Below are 18,116 nucleotides of genomic sequence, written 5' to 3'. Positions count from 1 at the left end.
ATCAGAGAATTTTGTACATTCATGAAAAGCTGCTTTGCTGTTACAGTCATCAATTCAGTGGCTATAGCAGCGTCTGCTGCTGTTTTGTGCTTGGGTCCAAAAAAAAGTGGAAGGGCAGAAAGAAAACACTGATTAATAATTTACTAGGTAGCATTGCACTCAATTGCCCATTTCCAACTTCTGTCATTATTTATTGCCAAGAAGCGGAAAAATAAATCATCTCTACCGAACAACAGCAATCATGCCTCTCATCGGTCATCGGTCATCGGTCTATAGGCATCGGTCTTTGTAATAGCTTGCTTTAAGTAAGTTCTGGCAAGTTCTTATTAGCAGCTGAAAAGCAAGAATCTTGATTGATCCACAGAGCAGTAGCATTATGGGCAGCAGTAATGAGACTGCGTTGACTCTCTGTGTGCCAGGTTACCTCGGCTGCGCTGCTCAGCTGCTCCTGGCTCTCTGTAGCCCTCACAAGCAGCAGGTAACGGTGTTGGTCATTCTCAAAGTCAATGCTCTGCGTCAGGCTGATCTCCCCCGTCTCCTTCTTGATGCTGAACAGGCTGCTGGGGTTGATGAGGAGGCTGTAGATGAGAGCTTTCTCCTGGAAGGACTTGGCTGTCACTGCCAGGAACCTGAAGCGAACAGCAATGTGCACAGTGATTTATTTCAGTTTTACTACAAAACTATGGTGTAACAAGGTCAAAATTAAGACGCTGTAGAATCAGGAGCAAACGTTCCTTTCCATGCTTTAGTCTCAATCTGCATACTAATATGTGCATCATACTTCCAATTAGGACTATCCTGTGCAAAACCTAAAGCATTTCTGAGGACCTGCTAAAGCAATTTGGAGGACAAATATACTAAGTAATAGAAGTGATCTGGATTGAATCAGCACAAGCCAGTGTCCTACAGGCACCTAGGCATCTGTCAAGTACATGAGCCTGTGCTATCCAGTAACCCCTGCCTGCAAACTGGCTGATCTCCAGAGCTCGTTCCACAGTGCTAATATATTGTTTCAGAACAGGACGTTGGATTTGAAACACCATAATTCATTCCAAATAAAGCAAATATGATACTGATAACAAAAAGTTAAATAATGTCATGCCTGAGCCACAAAACCATTTTGAAAAACAATGATTGAACAAACAAGGCATTAATGAAAACATTTAGCTATAGTGACATTTGTTTTCAGGACAGCTCCACCCCTTCTTGCCACACTGCAGTACATCTCATGAGTAGACTAAGCAACCGTGATTCCAACCCAATAGTTTGCAGTGCCACTATGAGCTGCCAACATGGTTTAAATCTGCTTTTAATGACTCATCATCTTTTTCAGCTTGCAAATACCTGACCCATATTTAGAAGATGGCAATTACATCATGCATTTCTAAAAAATTTTGTTCAAACGCAATTGCTAAGAAATATTGTACTGGAAATTTGAAGATTATGTAACATGCATAGCCACTACTATTGTTAACAGCTGAATAAAGCCAGGTAGCTTATAAAAGACAGCATATCTTGACTGCACTGACTGCTCTGTAGAGAACTGGGCAGCATATTATCCTGCCTATGGACTTTCGACAGTTTAGCTTTAAGAATTTAATTCAACTGATCCATTAATCAATTACTTTAACAGGCAAAATGATTATGTGACATTTCAACAGAACTATATGCAGTTGTTTTTTCCAGAATGAAAACCCTGCTTGTGTATACTCACGGCTGTCCATCAGGAGTGTTTTCAGGGATAGAGATAGAATAGGAAGTGTTGGTAAACTGAGGCGCCCGGGGTCCTGCTATAACAGACACCACTGCCAGCTGCCCCCTGTTACCCAGCTTGTCCGCCGCAAACACGTTCAGCAGGTACTCCTTATCTTTTAGCAGGGGGAGGCCCGTGGTTTTAATCAAGCCGCTCTTCCTGTCAACATCAAACCTCCCATCGCCACCTGAAACCAAGAACCATGTTTATACTCACTCAGTATTTAAAGGCTATCTAATTGACAAGATAGTCACTGTGTTCATTGTCCAGTATGTGGCTCAAGACTTTCATGATCTTGGACTTCCCTACGGTGCAGTTTCACTAAACAAACGTCACAAAGGGTCCCATTGACAGCAATACACCGCAGTGTGTCACCTAATGATCCAGTTGATATTAGACTGGAAACAGCAGCTAACTGACTTTTTAAAGTTAAGATCCCAGAAATGCAAAAGTACTTACCGTCTGACAGAAAGTACTCCACCTCACCATAGCTTCCCTCATCCCCATCTCGAGCGAGGAGTCTGAAGACCACAGTGCCGGGGGAAGCTGCTGGAGACACCACAGTGAGGAATGGAGACGGCTCAATGGCCCACTCTGGAACGTTGTCATTGACGTCAGTGACTATCAGCTCCACACGAATCAGGTACCAGTCCTCTCCTGTCAAAGAGAGACTTGATTCTTATTGGTGATCATTTGCAAACGTTCCTGCCCATTTAGCTCAAGCAGTTCAGAATCTTGTTTTTAGTTTACAAGGCATCAGGGTTAATCATAGCTGCCATACTCCCTCAGGCATTGTAAGAACAATAGAGTAAACACAGTCATTTAAGTGACCAAAGATAGCCCGGGATGTTGAAATAGGTGTATTTGTGATATGGTGGTTAGTCCAAACAGTCCATTGTTGTATGTGTTGTGTTTTATGTATAAAGGGGAATTACAGTGAAGAGACTCCGCCATGAACTTTATCCAGACCATTGCATATTGAGTCATTCCAGGCAATTCTATGAGCTTTATTGAACACACATACTGTACCGGAGTTTGGGATTGGTACCTGAGGTTGGAATGTTTCTATGGAATGGAATTAATCCTTTTTCTCTTTTTATTATGCTAACGGTTAAATTGTTACACCCTCTACTTTTGAATCTGAGCGATGATTCCAATATAAATAACACCATCAACAGATGACTTCAGTATTAACTGAGATATCAGTACCAGTTTGGTTATTCCACAGCGGTACGTGTCTGTTTTGAAGGGTGTGATTTAACGTTAACATCTGATGTCTTCCAGAAGCCACAAAGGATATGAAAGTTCTTGACGGACATGAAAAGACTTCCTTGGCATTTGATGTGATTGTTCAGATGATTTGATTACTGTTTTCCAGTTTGCTTCTGAATAACAGCACATCCCACAAGGTCTTGGTTAACCTATTCTGTAGACCAATGGAGCACAATGGGATAAAATATAAATACTGGTGTAATCCTCTGGGTCTTTGCATAAATGCACTGGAAAAGGTTTAGCACACAACACGATGCAAACAAAATCAGATTAGTTCCTGCTAATGCACTCTGTGCAGCTTAACTACAGCAAAATATACTTAGTGAGCAAAATAGGCTCATAAATAATGGATATGGTCAACCTGCACATTCAGAACCTGGTGATCTTTTCATACTAAAACAATTACAAGGCCTGTCAAACATGATGACCATGTTTAAATGATTAAAAGGTCATCTGATCGAACCGGCCACTCAGTGAAACAGACAATTCCGCTCTGTATCTAAAGTGGGAATCCGCAAAACATTTAATCAGCACTTAATGTCTTTAGGCCAGTTTTTGAGGAAACCGACTCATTTGCCTTAGCGATGTTTATATCTGATAAGGGATTTTAAAAAGAGATGTGCTGTAATCACATTTTATCCTTACTTACTAAAAAAAAAAAAAAAAAAAAACAAAGAAAAAAAAGGTTTTAACTCAAAGAGCCAACTTCCCAATGTTTCGGTATGTTTAACATACCTTTGTCAAGGGAAAGTGTGTTTGAAAACAGGCATTGGAGGTATTTATAGGCTTTTTGATGCCATGGTAACCACATATTTATTTCTCTTTGTAATGTCATTCACCATGTAGCTGATCATGTAACGATCTGCTGTTCTTTTCTATTTAAACCTTTAGGCATCATGGTATTATATATATATATATATATATATATATATATATATATATATATATATATATATATCCATAGAATGGGGATAACACAAGCCATGGAAATGTGCACCTGCCTGTATATGCCTGATGCAACTCTACAAGTAGCATGCATGCATCCAAGCAGAATACAATATGATTCCAAACGCAGGCTTTAAGACGCACAGGCAATCATATTCATGCTACACATAACAATGTATTCTTTATCTACAGTAGCTGCATTGCAAAACTCTTTGACTTCCAGATCCTGCATTAGGATAACAGCCTCAAGCCTGCCCAAGAGAGACTACAACATTTGAACCCAGGCCTACATCAGTGAAAGGTTGGTGCTGTGCATAACCTTGAATTGGATTTAAGTCGAGCCCCTCAGGTGCTTTCATATAATATATAAGGCTACTCCAGTTGGTTATTTATCTGCACAGAAAGATCTGTATATTGGTACCTAGCAATGAACCAACCACTATCAACTTCAATTAATTAAAGTCTTTGTATGAGCGGAGTGTGTGAAGGTTCTTTTTCTTTCTCTGAGGATGTGCACCTCCTCCTGGAAAGTTGATTTCAATAATGCTCTTTTAGGAGTTTTAACTCTCCTTGGGTCTCCTCCTTGATCTCAGAACTCTTTATAAATCTGCTCCCAGTAAGCATCAGTACTCCCAGTCTGAGTGAATTTAGCTTCTGATGGCATGTAAATAGAACATTTCACCAAGGTCAGACTGATGTAACAAAACGCGTGATGTTTTCTTTCAACGAAAGTTGCTCGGGTAAGAAAAGTACCTATTCCCCATATGTGTTATACGTTAGAAGGGTTAATTCTTGTATAGATAGATATATATATATATATATAACTAATATATATCTATATATATATATATATATATATTGCCCTCTAGTTTCCTTTGAACACCAATTCCTCAGGATGTGCCCACTTATTAGGATAATATGTTGTTTAATAAGGGATTGGGGATCAGCCCGTGTCAAAACTGATACAATCAACATCTCCATTAGCCATGTTCATATTAGAAATCTGTAGCTGAAATAACCCCTTGCCTGATTCACTTCCCAAAGGATTATTTCAACAATTCAACACGTTTTGTTGCTCATCCCTCACAGAATCAATGCATTTACAAGCTGCCCGGTTCACCGCAAGAGCTTGTAATAGTATTCCAACAGAGAATATTAAATGCACCAAGCTCCATTTATCCTAATAGAGATTATAATGCCTTACCTTATTATGTGGTTCATTATCATTTTTATGTGCTCCTACAATAGGGCTGTTTTAATTTTCAACAATTGGATAACAAGTTTCTCTTTTGGTCATAAGCCGTATGGGTTGCAGGATAATGAAAGTACTTCAGGAGCTGAAGTGTCCTGGTTGATTAATGTGAACATGGGAAACATCAAAGACAACTAAAGCCATCAGTACCAGCACTAAAGTTTTTGACAGTTTGATGTTAATAGGAGTTAACAGGTTCTATGCCAACCATTGAAACCACCAACCTAAAGTACAGTACGTGACAAGATAACTGATGATAACAGGAGCTTGAATGTATTGCAATTATAATAGTTTGCAAACAAATCACAAGTAATAAGCTTGTTAACAAAATGAATATCCACAGCCATGCAGAAGAGACCCAATCCCTGGTGGATACTGACCTTGACTGGCAGAGCATCCCACCAAAGCCACCTCTGCTTCCAAGCGGTAGGCTCAGCCTCTACCCAGACTAATCTTCTCTCCCAGAGGCTATAAAAAGCAGGTAAGTGGCTTTCAATGCTAAAATGTCCAAAGTACAGTGATTACACACTGTACTCTTTCACAGAGAGCACTTATACTGTTTGCTATGGCTTTCACAGAGAGCACTTCTACTGTTTGCTAAGGCTTTCATCAGCGGGGATCATTGAGAAACATTACTACTCTTACTGTTCAGAAAGGCTTAATAATAAAAGAGTACTATTGGTAAACTATTAGTAAAATAAGCGGATCACACACACCGAAGACACCAGCCTTGCTAGCCAAGGTTTTAAAATGAATTGTATTATATTAGTGTTAGTATCATAATTACTTGTCCTCCTTTTCTTCTCATAACGACAGTTTGGTTCTTTGCATGTGTATTTTATAGATTAACTTGGAATATGCAATTAATTCTAAGACAGTGCTGTCTATGTGAAAGTTACTACTTCTTCCTGGTATGAAATAATTTCTTGTCCTGTAACTCAGTTTTATTCCAATGGTTTAACTGAAATAAGGTCACATAAACAGCCGCATGGGAAGTTATCTGTATACTAGAAATAAAAATTTAAAAATTGTTTTTCTACTGCATTGTGCTTTAAAAAAAATCTGAATTAAAAGTATAAAAACAAGCATACTGCTAAAAATTTGGCATTCTAAAAGCAACAACAATGCAACGCATATTTGCTCCTTAACAAACAAACAAACAAAAATATATGCTTTAGAATAGTTCTAAGCTTATTTTGTTTTAAATCACAAGATCAAAGTGACATTGCTTCCTGTTTTCACAAAAAGTAAAGCTTATCTTCAGAGATTTCTGCAGTATGTCTTTAGATAAGCAACAATTTACTCAGTCAGATCCATAAAGCTTAAAATGTTCTATAATTTAGCAGTAGAACTCCCTAGGAGCTTTACTCCCTGCACAACTTCTGCAGATGGCATGTACTTTACTCGAGATTTCAAGCAGAAACAGTTTTACAGTTTACAAGAGACTTAAATAGCAGGCTACAAGTGTATGTTGGAGATGGTGGATATTCAATAGAACAGTATATTGACCATTGAAATAATAAACTGTGTTTGTCAGTATTCACTCTCTGACACTGCTTATTTTGAAATCTAATGAGCTTCTGGTTTAATAGGGAACAGGAATTGGAGCTGTGCCAAATTACCTGAAGTTAATTAGCTGGTTATCCACTGATCAGTGTCTGAATAGTGTGTTCCCCATGACCAGATTCTGATTGAAGGGCAATGGTCCAAACCTAGTGGTGACCATGCCAGGAATGATAACACTTGTCACTGTATAATCTTGGTAAAATTATAGTCTAGTCAAGGTAAAAAAAAAAAAAAAAATGTAATGACTAAAAACAACCGTTAATACAGATAAAAGGAGGTTGAAGTTATTCCGTCATTTTTACTATAATATATATATATATATAAGAGAGAGAGAGAGAGAGAGAGAGAGAGAGAGAGAGAGAGAGAGATTACGATAAACCTTTGATCAAGCCATTGATGTCTCTGGAACCTCATACTTGTATTTCATAACTGGTCAGTAATCAGTTCTGTCATTTTCGATACATCCTGCACTTCAAAAAGCACAAGCCTCTACCTGCCAGACCTCTGCAATGGTCTGACATGCCTGGGAGCGTCTGTTTTAAATCAGCGTCTTGGCAAATCTCCTGAATGGCCACACACTTTTCTAATCTGTCAGAAAAGCAGGGATTTGGCTAAGCCACAGTTGATGAAATCCACCGCTATAAATACTGTGTGAATCTCAAATCCACAAACCGTAAATTCTGAAAATACAGCTAAAGTTTTGGATGAGTAATTTTTAAAATACAACAACCTAATTAATACATTACATTATTTTCAGCATATGTGTAAACCATAAAGTGAAACACAAATCAATAAATAAAATAAAGTAATTTTCTTAGTTGTATATTCACTGTGAGCTAAATGAATTGAAAATCAATCTGACTGTGGGGATCACTGGCCCTGTGTAAAACGATGATGCTCAATCATGCCTGCTGCCAGTAAACAGGCAAATCTACAGTAAAACAGCACTGATGTGACACATTTAGAAAGTCCAACAATTACACTACAGTAATCACAAGAGCACTTGCTGAATCGCTGTAGACTCTTTGTCTCCGGTGTGTCTACCTAAAAACATCATCTGTTTCCATTACAGAACGCTGCCCTGTTTAAATAAGCACTGTAACCAATACATAGGCTTGAATAATCTGTACGAAATGTGGCACAATGTTGAAAGGAAAATGATCGGAACATTGTAACGTAACAGCTGCAATAGCTGTATAGGAATTCAATGTGAATTTCAGGATTGTTATTTCATCAATTAACAGGAAAATCACGTAGAATTTATAAGGTTATTACATGAAAAGTATGTACAAATACACAATTAAATGTATTCTATTATAACCTGAACAAATATTTGTGTGTATGTTTTTTTTTTGTTTTTTTTTTAATTTGTTTGAAATGTATGCCACTGTTTAAAGCCAGTCTCAAGATTACAAAAGTCCTGTTAGCTTAAGAGGGAGTCCCTCATAGAATGAGTGCTCTGATGATTGGCTGAGATGATCTGTTAGGTTCCTAATGTATTGCTATTAATGTTTACTTCACATGAATTACGTTGCAATTATGAAGAGGACACAATGTAATTACATTGATATTAACGAAATGTAAAGGTTTACAAAAAATGTATGAAACAGATATTATTCCTCAGATAATTCCAATTAAGTACATTACTTAGAAGTGTTATTTACATGTTTATAACTCTTGATCTAGCTAATATATTCATGTTCACGTTAAACAAGTGAACAAAATTGTACTCAGTGCAGGGTACTGCACATGAGACCTCAGATATTCAGCCAGGTCAGAACTTTGACACAATAAGGGCTATTCCAGGAATGTTTAAATGGGCATCTAGGCTTCAGATTACTAATTGGGTAAAACTACATGCTACTAAAGCATGGCCAACCAAAGCACCAAGCCTCATTTATCAATGTGCCGCTTCAACATTAGTCACAGAATGGAAGCCTGTTTGATGCAATGTGTGTAAAGCAACGAATTTAGGTCAGCTATTTTCTGCAATTTTACACTCAATTTTCAGGGCTTATTTCTACACAAGAGGAATCTGAATTTGTTATGGATCACAGTACAGCTTATTTCTATCAGTAGCATTATTAGTTTTCCAGCTGGCACCCCACTTCTGTCCGTCGATATTTATCTAGACCAAGGACACACAACCCGCATGCAGCCCGTTTATCGTCTGACTGTGGCCCAGTGTATTAATTCCATTTCACTTATGAATATATCGTAAATATATTTTTTAAACTTTGTTGACTTGCATTTTTTAAATTTTTCCCATAAAAAGCAGCACACCGTTTTAACGCGTATGCTTCTCATCAGCTTGTCTCCAACTAATTTCACAAGTCTTCCTCTCCTTTCTCGAATGCACAAACCCGCTGCATTGAAAGAACCCATTCCCAACATAGGAGGCTTGTTGCTAGGGAGGAGACGTCACTGCCCTGTGCCTTTTGCTACATTGCTGCCGGCTACAACTGAACAACGTGTCGACTAAAACAAAAACCGCTTTATCAAGTAGCTATTGAATTGAAATCAAATTAACAGTAATTCTAAGGGAAACTGACTAATGTATATGCCTGTGTTTATTGCAGCTAAGGGTTAAACTCGGAGTATTCTTTAGTAATGTGCAGCCCGCTATACACATTGGGTTAAACTAGTTTTCCGGATACGCAGCCCGTGATAAAAGTTTGGTTGCACACCTTTGATCTAGACCACAGTACCTTGATATCTAGCCGATAGCAAAACTCAGATTGAAAAAACAAGCCGTAAACAACCACTTTGAAATGTAATACAGAGCTTAAAAAGCATGTTTAATAATCCCCTAAAGCAAGGACACACTGGTTTAGCTCAACTCGTTTATATGCTGTATGTGTGGTAAGTAAGCAGTGAAATCTGCCTTGAGGGAGTGTGCCTTATTTCATAGCTTTCCGTTGTTTCAGTCTCATCTTATTTTAGAGATTTCAATTTTTTTTAACTCGCTTATGAAAATTTCTGGCATGAAAACATAAGGCTTAATAATACTGTGGGAAACTTTTATAAGGGTCAGTTTTGTCTTAACTGTGACTCTTGCTATAAACAACACCACTGCTTGCTTGGCTAAGTATTTTGACTACAGACAAAAACATTGAAAAATAGATGGGAGATGCAATGACTGACCAAAGAAAACTTATCATAGAGCCACAAGCTCCCTTGACTGCATTACAGTGTTTCTAATGTTCACTCCCCACACTGTACTATTGGATTGTCTTGGTATGAGACTGACGCATCAGGTGAATACAATCAATGTGATGTGTGAGTTACACAGGCATCCCTGGGCAAGGAGTCTGGTTAATTTCACCATAACTCATGTTTTTACTTGGAGAAAGTCGTATATTCCAAACTACATTATGAGGGCAAACATTTAAAAAACATAAGTTAAGGTCAGTGTTATATGGTTTGTATCTCTACTACCCCTGTGTCAGTAGTTATTTTACTTCTCGGTTAAGGTAGGTTTTAAAAAAAAAAAAAAGTTTTCTGATTATAAAAAATCCAGCTGCAATATATGAATAGGACAACAATGTTTTCATTCATCACAAATCAAAGCGAAAAGCACAGTCTGTTAATTCAGAGATGCCAACCCTTTTTAGAATCATTTATCCCTTACAAAAACACAGAAATCCAATGCAGTATATACAGCATTTGAACCACATCTCTATTAAGAGCACTTGCTTTCTAAGCTTTCAGAGAAGGTATTGTTTGTGAAAATGAGAGGGATTCTTTACTAGAATGACAAAAAAAATCCCTTTTATTTCACAATACAAAGAATCCCTTTTTTGGTGACGGATCACAGCGTTATCTAAACATTACTTGAACCTTTTTCAACATAACTTTGCCTTTTTCTTTCCATTTGGATGATACAAACAGAACATGAGGATCCCACAGGCATATAAGAGTCTTGCAAAGGACCTGCTGTGATCAGTCTGGCTTGCCTGTCTAATTAGTTGACTTCTTTACCGCTAGACAGGACCGACACAAAGACTCATGTGATGGTTGCATGCATTTTAATTGCTGTTCATGCTCTGAATGCAGGATTGTGGAATAAATTGAATGCCCAAAGACAAAGCCAGCAATAGGAACCCGACACTATGTGAAAACCTCTTTAACCTTGTTTAAAAGAGAAAAGAGAACGTGGAAGCGGCTGACACAAGCGAGTAAGGAGCATTGAACACCTTAATTAATGAACATATATCTTTTTTGATATGCATGAAATAGTACTTTACAATCTGTAGCATTAACAGCGGAGCTGACAAGAACGCATAATAGACGCAGTCTTGCCAAGCTTTATAAAAGATGCATTACAGCTCCGAACTGACCGAAACGCATAAACTGTCCACTGTCAGAAAAAGCACTTTCTGCAAGTGTTCAAAACATCTACAGCTCGTGATGAGGAGTGTTGATTTTGAAAAGAGACTGTAGCATATTTCCATTTGTCTTGCATCAGATTGGCTGAGGTGGCTGTTTCTGAAGTAACAGGCACATTTGGTGACACTGCATGCATGCAATCACTGCATTGAATGCAATCACTATACAACACAACTGCAAGACGTTGGATCTAGATAAGCATCTCTGGTGGCACAATAGACCCCAGTTTTACTTGACAACACCCAGAAAATGGAATTTGGGAAATAATCATGTGGTCTACACCCAACAAGCTTTAAACAGCACAGTAGTGGTCTAGTGGTAATAACTTATCAATGCCAAGAGGTACTTAGCTGCAAAATATCTTTTCTTCTGTTAGGAAAATGTAATTTGCAATGTGAAATATTACAAGTCTTATTTTGAATTATTAATACAACTGTGTTTTGAACTGAGCAGCATATGTATATATAAATATATAATGACTCTAAGTGGCTGCATACTTTAGGATTAGGAAACAACAGATAGATTAAAGAAATTAATCATATTCAGAAACACATGTTTGATGTGGGATCGCGTAACTTGTGAGGTCTTATTAAAACCATAGGAAATAATGGGGCTGCAAAAGAGAAATGTCTGGTCCTGAAATGAACTCTCTAAAAGCAGCAAAGCCGTTCCTTGCTAAAGCAGAATTTGCCTGTGACAGCACCATTAATGTTTTGTGTACCATCATTATTTGGGTCCTAGTTTCATTAAAAAGGAAGGGACTAAGCTTGTCTTTAAACCTTTCTGTCTCAAATGCTAAATGAATGCCATCAAGTGTTCTTAAAGTAACTACTAAGTAAATGCCCCCCCCCCCTGCTGCTAACTAATTTAATACACCTCTTTCAAAACAGACTAGTAGACTAGTCAGATTATCTTGCTTCATTCCAAATTACTACATATTTCAACTATTTTACTCTTAATAAAAACGTATTCTGAAAAAAATTATCTTCAGCCACAGCTGCCAAAATAAATGATACTGGACATGTACAGATGTATCAAACATGCTTCTTCTTTGTGACAAAGAAATAAAGTCAATAAGGCAGTACTACAAGTAAATATTGTAGGCATCTACAAGATGAACGTCTAAAAACTATTTTAAGAAAGATACTTAAGCTTGGAGTCTTGGGTTCAGGTGTTGTTGGAAAGTAGATGTTTGGATACTTTTCCATCGTCATTTAAAAAGAAAAAAAATACAAGTTGGATTTTAAAAGTTGTCCTTTGTTTATTAGAATATTTCAAACATACTGTTTACAGGGAATTTGTACATGTGTAATGTCAGTTCAATGCCTTCCATTAAAGCTACTTAATTGCAGGGCAAAATAACTTGTGAAAACACGCACTTGCAATAAATCGTGATCTATTTCTTTACAGATAGTTTTTGTCTCACTTAATGGGTTTCAATTCTTTATTGGAAATGCTGTCTATTTATACACAACACAGCCATTTATTTTCTACATCAATAGGGCACGCTGGTATTATAGAATGTTCATTTAGGTTTCATATTACCGATCAGAATTTGTGGTTAAAAACTACAAGTATTTTCACGAGGGTTTTGACATTCATATTTTATAAATCTGAGAGGTCTGTCAGAATGTGAAACATTCATTTCAATCCTTAGCTCTCCCAAGACACATGTCCTATTTACAATACCTGCTTGAGAGATGTAAATAAAATAGCAGACTCTGTATGATAATAATCCAATACTAGTACACTGGAGACTGCTAGGTATAAATACAAGCAGCAGACCTAAAGAGATAAAGTATAAGGTAGACCAGATTACACCCAGTTTTTTTTTAGTAACAATAATATTAATTTAAACCCACATCTATGTATATAAAAGATAAAAAGAAACCATTAAAATGAATTTGACAAGCGATTCAGAGAAAATGAACCAAGCCTGTTATGAATGTATTATATTAATCTTTTTAGAATTCCTTTATATATTAGTTCTTACAACGGATATTAATATATAATATATATATATATATATATATATATATATATATATATATATATATATATATATATATATATAGCGGAATATAATATATAGATTATATAAATATGATACATAATTTGGCTACTCTGTTAAAAACACTATTTAAAAGTAATCTTTAGGAGTTCATTTTTATTAAAACTTCAGGTTAATTGTACTAGTTGTACTATTCTTTGGTTCAAAGAATAATGTACAGTATTATCACCATGGGCAATGGAAGTGTATCCAAAAAAAAACCTGACCTAAATTCCTCCGTTTAGAGTTGGAGTGGTCCACTACTTGCAATAGCAGACGGAACTGCTAATGCCCTGGGCTCTGTTTAAAGAATACATTCATCAAAAGCTCTCTGAAATACTCAGGAAAGATGCTGCCCATATGCCATGTAATTTCCTATCTCTCTCAACCAGATTAACAGATTTAATTCGAAAGTCTCTTCCGATGTGAGCTGTAACTTTTGTGGGGATTAAATGTTGTTGATGGACAAAGAGGGAGAAAAAAACGCTGCTGCCAAAAATCACAGAAACACAGCTTTGTCTGTTCTCAAGGCAAGCAGAATGGGATGAGAAACATCTTGCAGTGTGTTTCAGGAATCCCCCTCAAGCACTCACTCCATATCGCTGCAGCTGCAGTGTATCACAGATATTGCTCAACTGCACTAAATATTTCACATGCTTAAAATGGAGGTATGCAGAAAAAAGAGAATTTGACAAATGGGTTTATACAAATATTAATAGAAAGGTGAAATAAGCTAAAAGCCCTTGTTCTGTAGGATACTGTCTTGCAAACTGACGTCCATTTCAGAGAGGCTGTCCATGCCATTGATGCATGCTCTTTCAGTTTACTTCTACTCACACCCCCATTGTACAGATAAGAGATATTCTTGGCAGGTTAAATAAACATCACAGTGGAGACAAATGTAACCAATAAACACATTTAAGGTTTTCTCAAAATGTAAGGCTTTGACAACAGCTATACCACATGATATATTCTGATGGCAACAGCCATTTACAACCAGGCAGCTTAAAGGAATCAAAACTCTAGCAGGTACTGCTTATCGGCTGTGGAGGGTTAAATCCAGATACAGTGAGGTCACAGGTGAAATGAGTTTGTTGTCCTGTTTTATCATTGGACAATACCCCACATTACCAAACGGCCAGACATGAAAAAACAAAATAGATATCAAAAGATATCAATAATCTCCAAAGTGTTTTCCAGGCTGGATCACGTTAACATGAATTGTTAGCTGATCCATCCATTTCTTCAAAAGCACTTAATCATAGACTGTGAGATAAACCTTATAAGAAGTTAAGACCAACATGTTGGCTAGTGCCTTTATAAGTGTAATGAAACTGGTGAACTGCCAAAGGTCATCGGCAGCTCAACTTTCCCTACCTGATTGAAAACAGCTTAACAATGAACACATGCCCCTGACTTATCATAATTAAAATGCTGGAAGGAATGCAGGGGGATGGAATTATTAACAGCCTTTATTAAACAAAACTGTTGCAGTTTACAAAGACTTTTTTTTTTTCTAAACTATTTAAATGGTCCTCCTGTTGTCACTGTATCTGGCAATTCCAAATCCTTAATGTGAGAAAGTGAATGAGAGAGGATTACAGGGCTGAAGCCATGAGATGAAGAAAGGTTGCAGAGAATCTGATCTGAAGAGGCTTAGGCAGACAAAATCTTCAAACCATGCCTCCTCACAATATCAGTGGACCAGGACCAAAATTAAACCTCAAAACACTTTGTTGGATTTGAAGCTAGCGTGACACAATGAAACCGTTTTACTGTAATTTAGGATTTCCCTACCAGGAATCAATAACACTGTGTGGCTATGAGCATACTTGACTAGGTCATTAGAATTTCATTATATGCTTGTACATTGAAGATATGTAGAAGAAGAAAAAAAGGTTAAGTCAGTTTTAACCCTCAGTAATGGAAAAATAAAACAATATAATTCTGGTAACATTGTGTACTACATAATATTTAGCATTTTCAATTATAATATACAGTTGTACCTTTTCATATGGTAGTATGGTAAACCGCCGTGCAAAAATGGATCACATTTTAAATAGCTTTAATGTTTTAACACGACATTCTGATATCAGGCAAATGGCAGAGATTAACGTGTTTACCTGGATGGTGGCACAATTGATTAATGCATTGATTGGTATTGGAGGTTTGAGTTCAGATTCAGTTTAAATACACATTTAAATATGTTTAATATCTGATGTATAATATGTATGTTTATTTCTTAAACATTTGGTGTGCAGCATATAGTACATACATAACACAAAATCAAAAGGAATTATAAAACATACAATGAATTATGCATCATGCGTTTCAATAGAAAGAAAAGAAAAACACAAATCCTACCCCCTGTGTTCTTATCAAAAACGTTTCCAGTCCACACAGTAAACAAGCAAAGTAGGGGCCACTAATTTTAAAAGTATCGAGTACATCGCTATGCTGGCTTACCTGCAATAACGTGTTTTTTACCCTAAGCTCTAAATTTGTGTGGACTTGGGGGATCCACACAGTCTGTTCACAGCAATTCAGCAGCAATTTCAGTACTTTACAAGCTGTTGTAAAAAAAAAATTCCCTGCTGGGTATAATTATGCTAATATTAACCAAGGTGTACATCACAGGTTTAATTGAATGTTGGGAGAACTGGGATTTAATTCAAATAGAGTTATATTATATTTACTCAAACTGATAATCGAGTTCTCTATGGATCGATTATCAGTTTGAGTAAATATAATACAACCAAAAAATGCGTATATAAGCCTCTGTGTGTGTGTGTGTGTGTGTGTGTGTGTGTGTGTGTGTGTGTGTGTGTGTGTGTGTGTGTGTGTGTGTGTGTTGTAGTGTTTTGTTTTGTTTTGTTTTAATGAATATTGGAAATCGAAGGCGAGATACGTGTGTCGAACATACTAACACAAAAAAGTCAAAACCACATAGCTTCCATAGATTGTGAATATATCATGCAAAGAGTAAATATTATGAACATTACAAAATGCCTGTCAAGTTAATACGTTTAATTATAATAAATCTAGAAGTTTTTTTGTTTTTTTTTTAGATTCGATTTTATAATATAACTGTATGAGATTCAAGTTTTTGGGGGCTAGTGATAGAAATAAGATAGCCGAAAAAAGTATTTAAGGATTGATAACTATTTAAAATAACTGACCTCTTTTATCCTGTATTTTAACTGTAATCTCCACAACGGGCTCGGTTTCTCTGTCCAGCCGTCTGGCGATCACGATGTCCCCAGTGTCTCTGGTGACAGATACCGGAGAGTTTTCCACCGGAGGGTACATCAACTCGAAACTGGCCGACTTGAACCGGACAGGGTTCAAACTCATCACAACAGAACCGATGCTGGCGTCTTCAGACACGGTTATGACCACCGGGTTCTCCGATTGTAACAGCGACCTCCGCTTTTTTAGTAAACCCGGGTAATGAGCTTCTCTCTCGGCTGGAGCCAGGGACCACCGCCGGGGGAAGATCTCAACTTCCATTTTTGAGCTAGTAAGAGCCGGTTTGCCGTGGTCTCTTGTGAAAACGTCGAACTTAATCGGGCTTGCCAAGCCGAGAATAGAATCGACCAGTAAAACTTCTCCTGTTTTGGGTACCACGTAGAAATTCCCATTTTTAGGCTGAATAGAGTAAAATAATTCTGCATTTTTTCCGGTGTCTGCATCTGATGCTGTTACTCTGTAGACCACCGATCTCAAGGCTGTGGCGTCGTCTACAGTAATTTTAATATTGGTATTATTAAATGTAGGTTCATGGTCATTAGTGTCCAAGACATCAATCTTTAGCAATGCAACTTCGGCCACTACACTGTCTTTTGACGAACAACTTTGACAGCATATACCCAGCTGCAGTACATATTCCGATTGGAGCTCTCTGTCCAAGCTTTTAGTGGTTTTCATTAAAATGTGACCGTGCTTGTGATGGTAATACACATGAAACGCAGCACTACCTTCTCCAAGCAGTATCAGGTGCATTCCACCAAGCTTTGAGCACCATTTCTGTGGGTCGATCCTTTTAATAGGAATGTTTAGTCCATTTAATTTGGACCCGGGTGGCGAGTTTTCAAACACGTGTCCATGAAAGAAGGGTTTCCTCAGTTCTGTCTTACCCCCCAAAACCGAGGATATGAAATACGACAGTAAAATTGCACAGATCATGATTATAACTAAGGTTATCCACGGTGATCGTCCCTGGTGCGCCAGCTGGAAATGGAGTTCCTCTTCGAAATTATTGTCAAGGTAATCTATCCCGTAAAAACCATTACAAAAAAGTTGAGCTTGCTGACATAGCTACTGCACTTGTCTCTCGGATCACTTGCTTTAGCAAGTCGTCTTTCCCTATCCAGAACAAGTGCGCGCTGCTGCTGAGTGTGTTGGTATTTCTATCAGCATTCAGAATCAGCTCTGCTGGACAGCGCCACAGTCAGGGGGTGTGGTCTCCAAGCTAGGGAATCCCGGGGGAACCCCTCCCCACGTGACTGCTACCTTGTACCTGTTTCTACAGCAGTAGCCCGACATGATATTTTGCTGTTCTCATTGCAGGCTGCTGCGCTACTAAACCAAAAGCCTACAGTTTACATAGATTAGGACCTATCATAATAAATAAAAAAAAAAAAAAAAAACTTAAAAAAGTTCACATTAAAATCCCAAAAGCGTTGCTAGTAGCCACAAAGTGCAGTAGACTATTTTGTTGATACACGCCTGGTATCCTCTTAACTAGGGTTAAGATATGTTAGCAAATTATTTTATTTGTTGTTTTAGAACTGCATATATTATTTTGCCAAGTCTGTAAGCTAAAGGATGCTATAGTGGCATGTTGCATTTCTCAGCATTTATCACACTATGTAACACAATTTTTGTTC

At 37.4% G+C, this 18,116-nt stretch overlaps 1 protein-coding gene across 1 annotated transcript in view; it reads right to left on the bottom strand.

Moving 5' to 3' along the window:
* LOC121295980 (neural-cadherin-like) overlaps positions 1-17,643 on the bottom strand; it is a 52,814-nt gene extending 35,171 nt beyond the window's left edge. The window contains exons 1-4 of the mRNA XM_041221089.1: positions 16,407-17,643; positions 2,213-2,410; positions 1,715-1,940; positions 425-629 (exon numbers count right to left, since the gene is read on the bottom strand). Coding sequence (XP_041077023.1) covers positions 425-629; positions 1,715-1,940; positions 2,213-2,410; positions 16,407-17,412 — 1,635 coding nt within the window. The 5' untranslated portion in view covers positions 17,413-17,643. The remainder of the gene's footprint in view (positions 1-424; positions 630-1,714; positions 1,941-2,212; positions 2,411-16,406) is intronic.
* Positions 17,644-18,116: the final 473 nt, after the last annotated feature.

This window comes from Polyodon spathula, chromosome 21 (genome assembly GCF_017654505.1).
Source record: "Polyodon spathula isolate WHYD16114869_AA chromosome 21, ASM1765450v1, whole genome shotgun sequence".
Lineage (NCBI taxonomy): Eukaryota > Metazoa > Chordata > Actinopteri > Acipenseriformes > Polyodontidae > Polyodon > Polyodon spathula.
The sequence above is the reverse complement of the archived record's forward strand: the minus strand, read 5'-3'. Positions and strand labels throughout refer to the sequence as shown.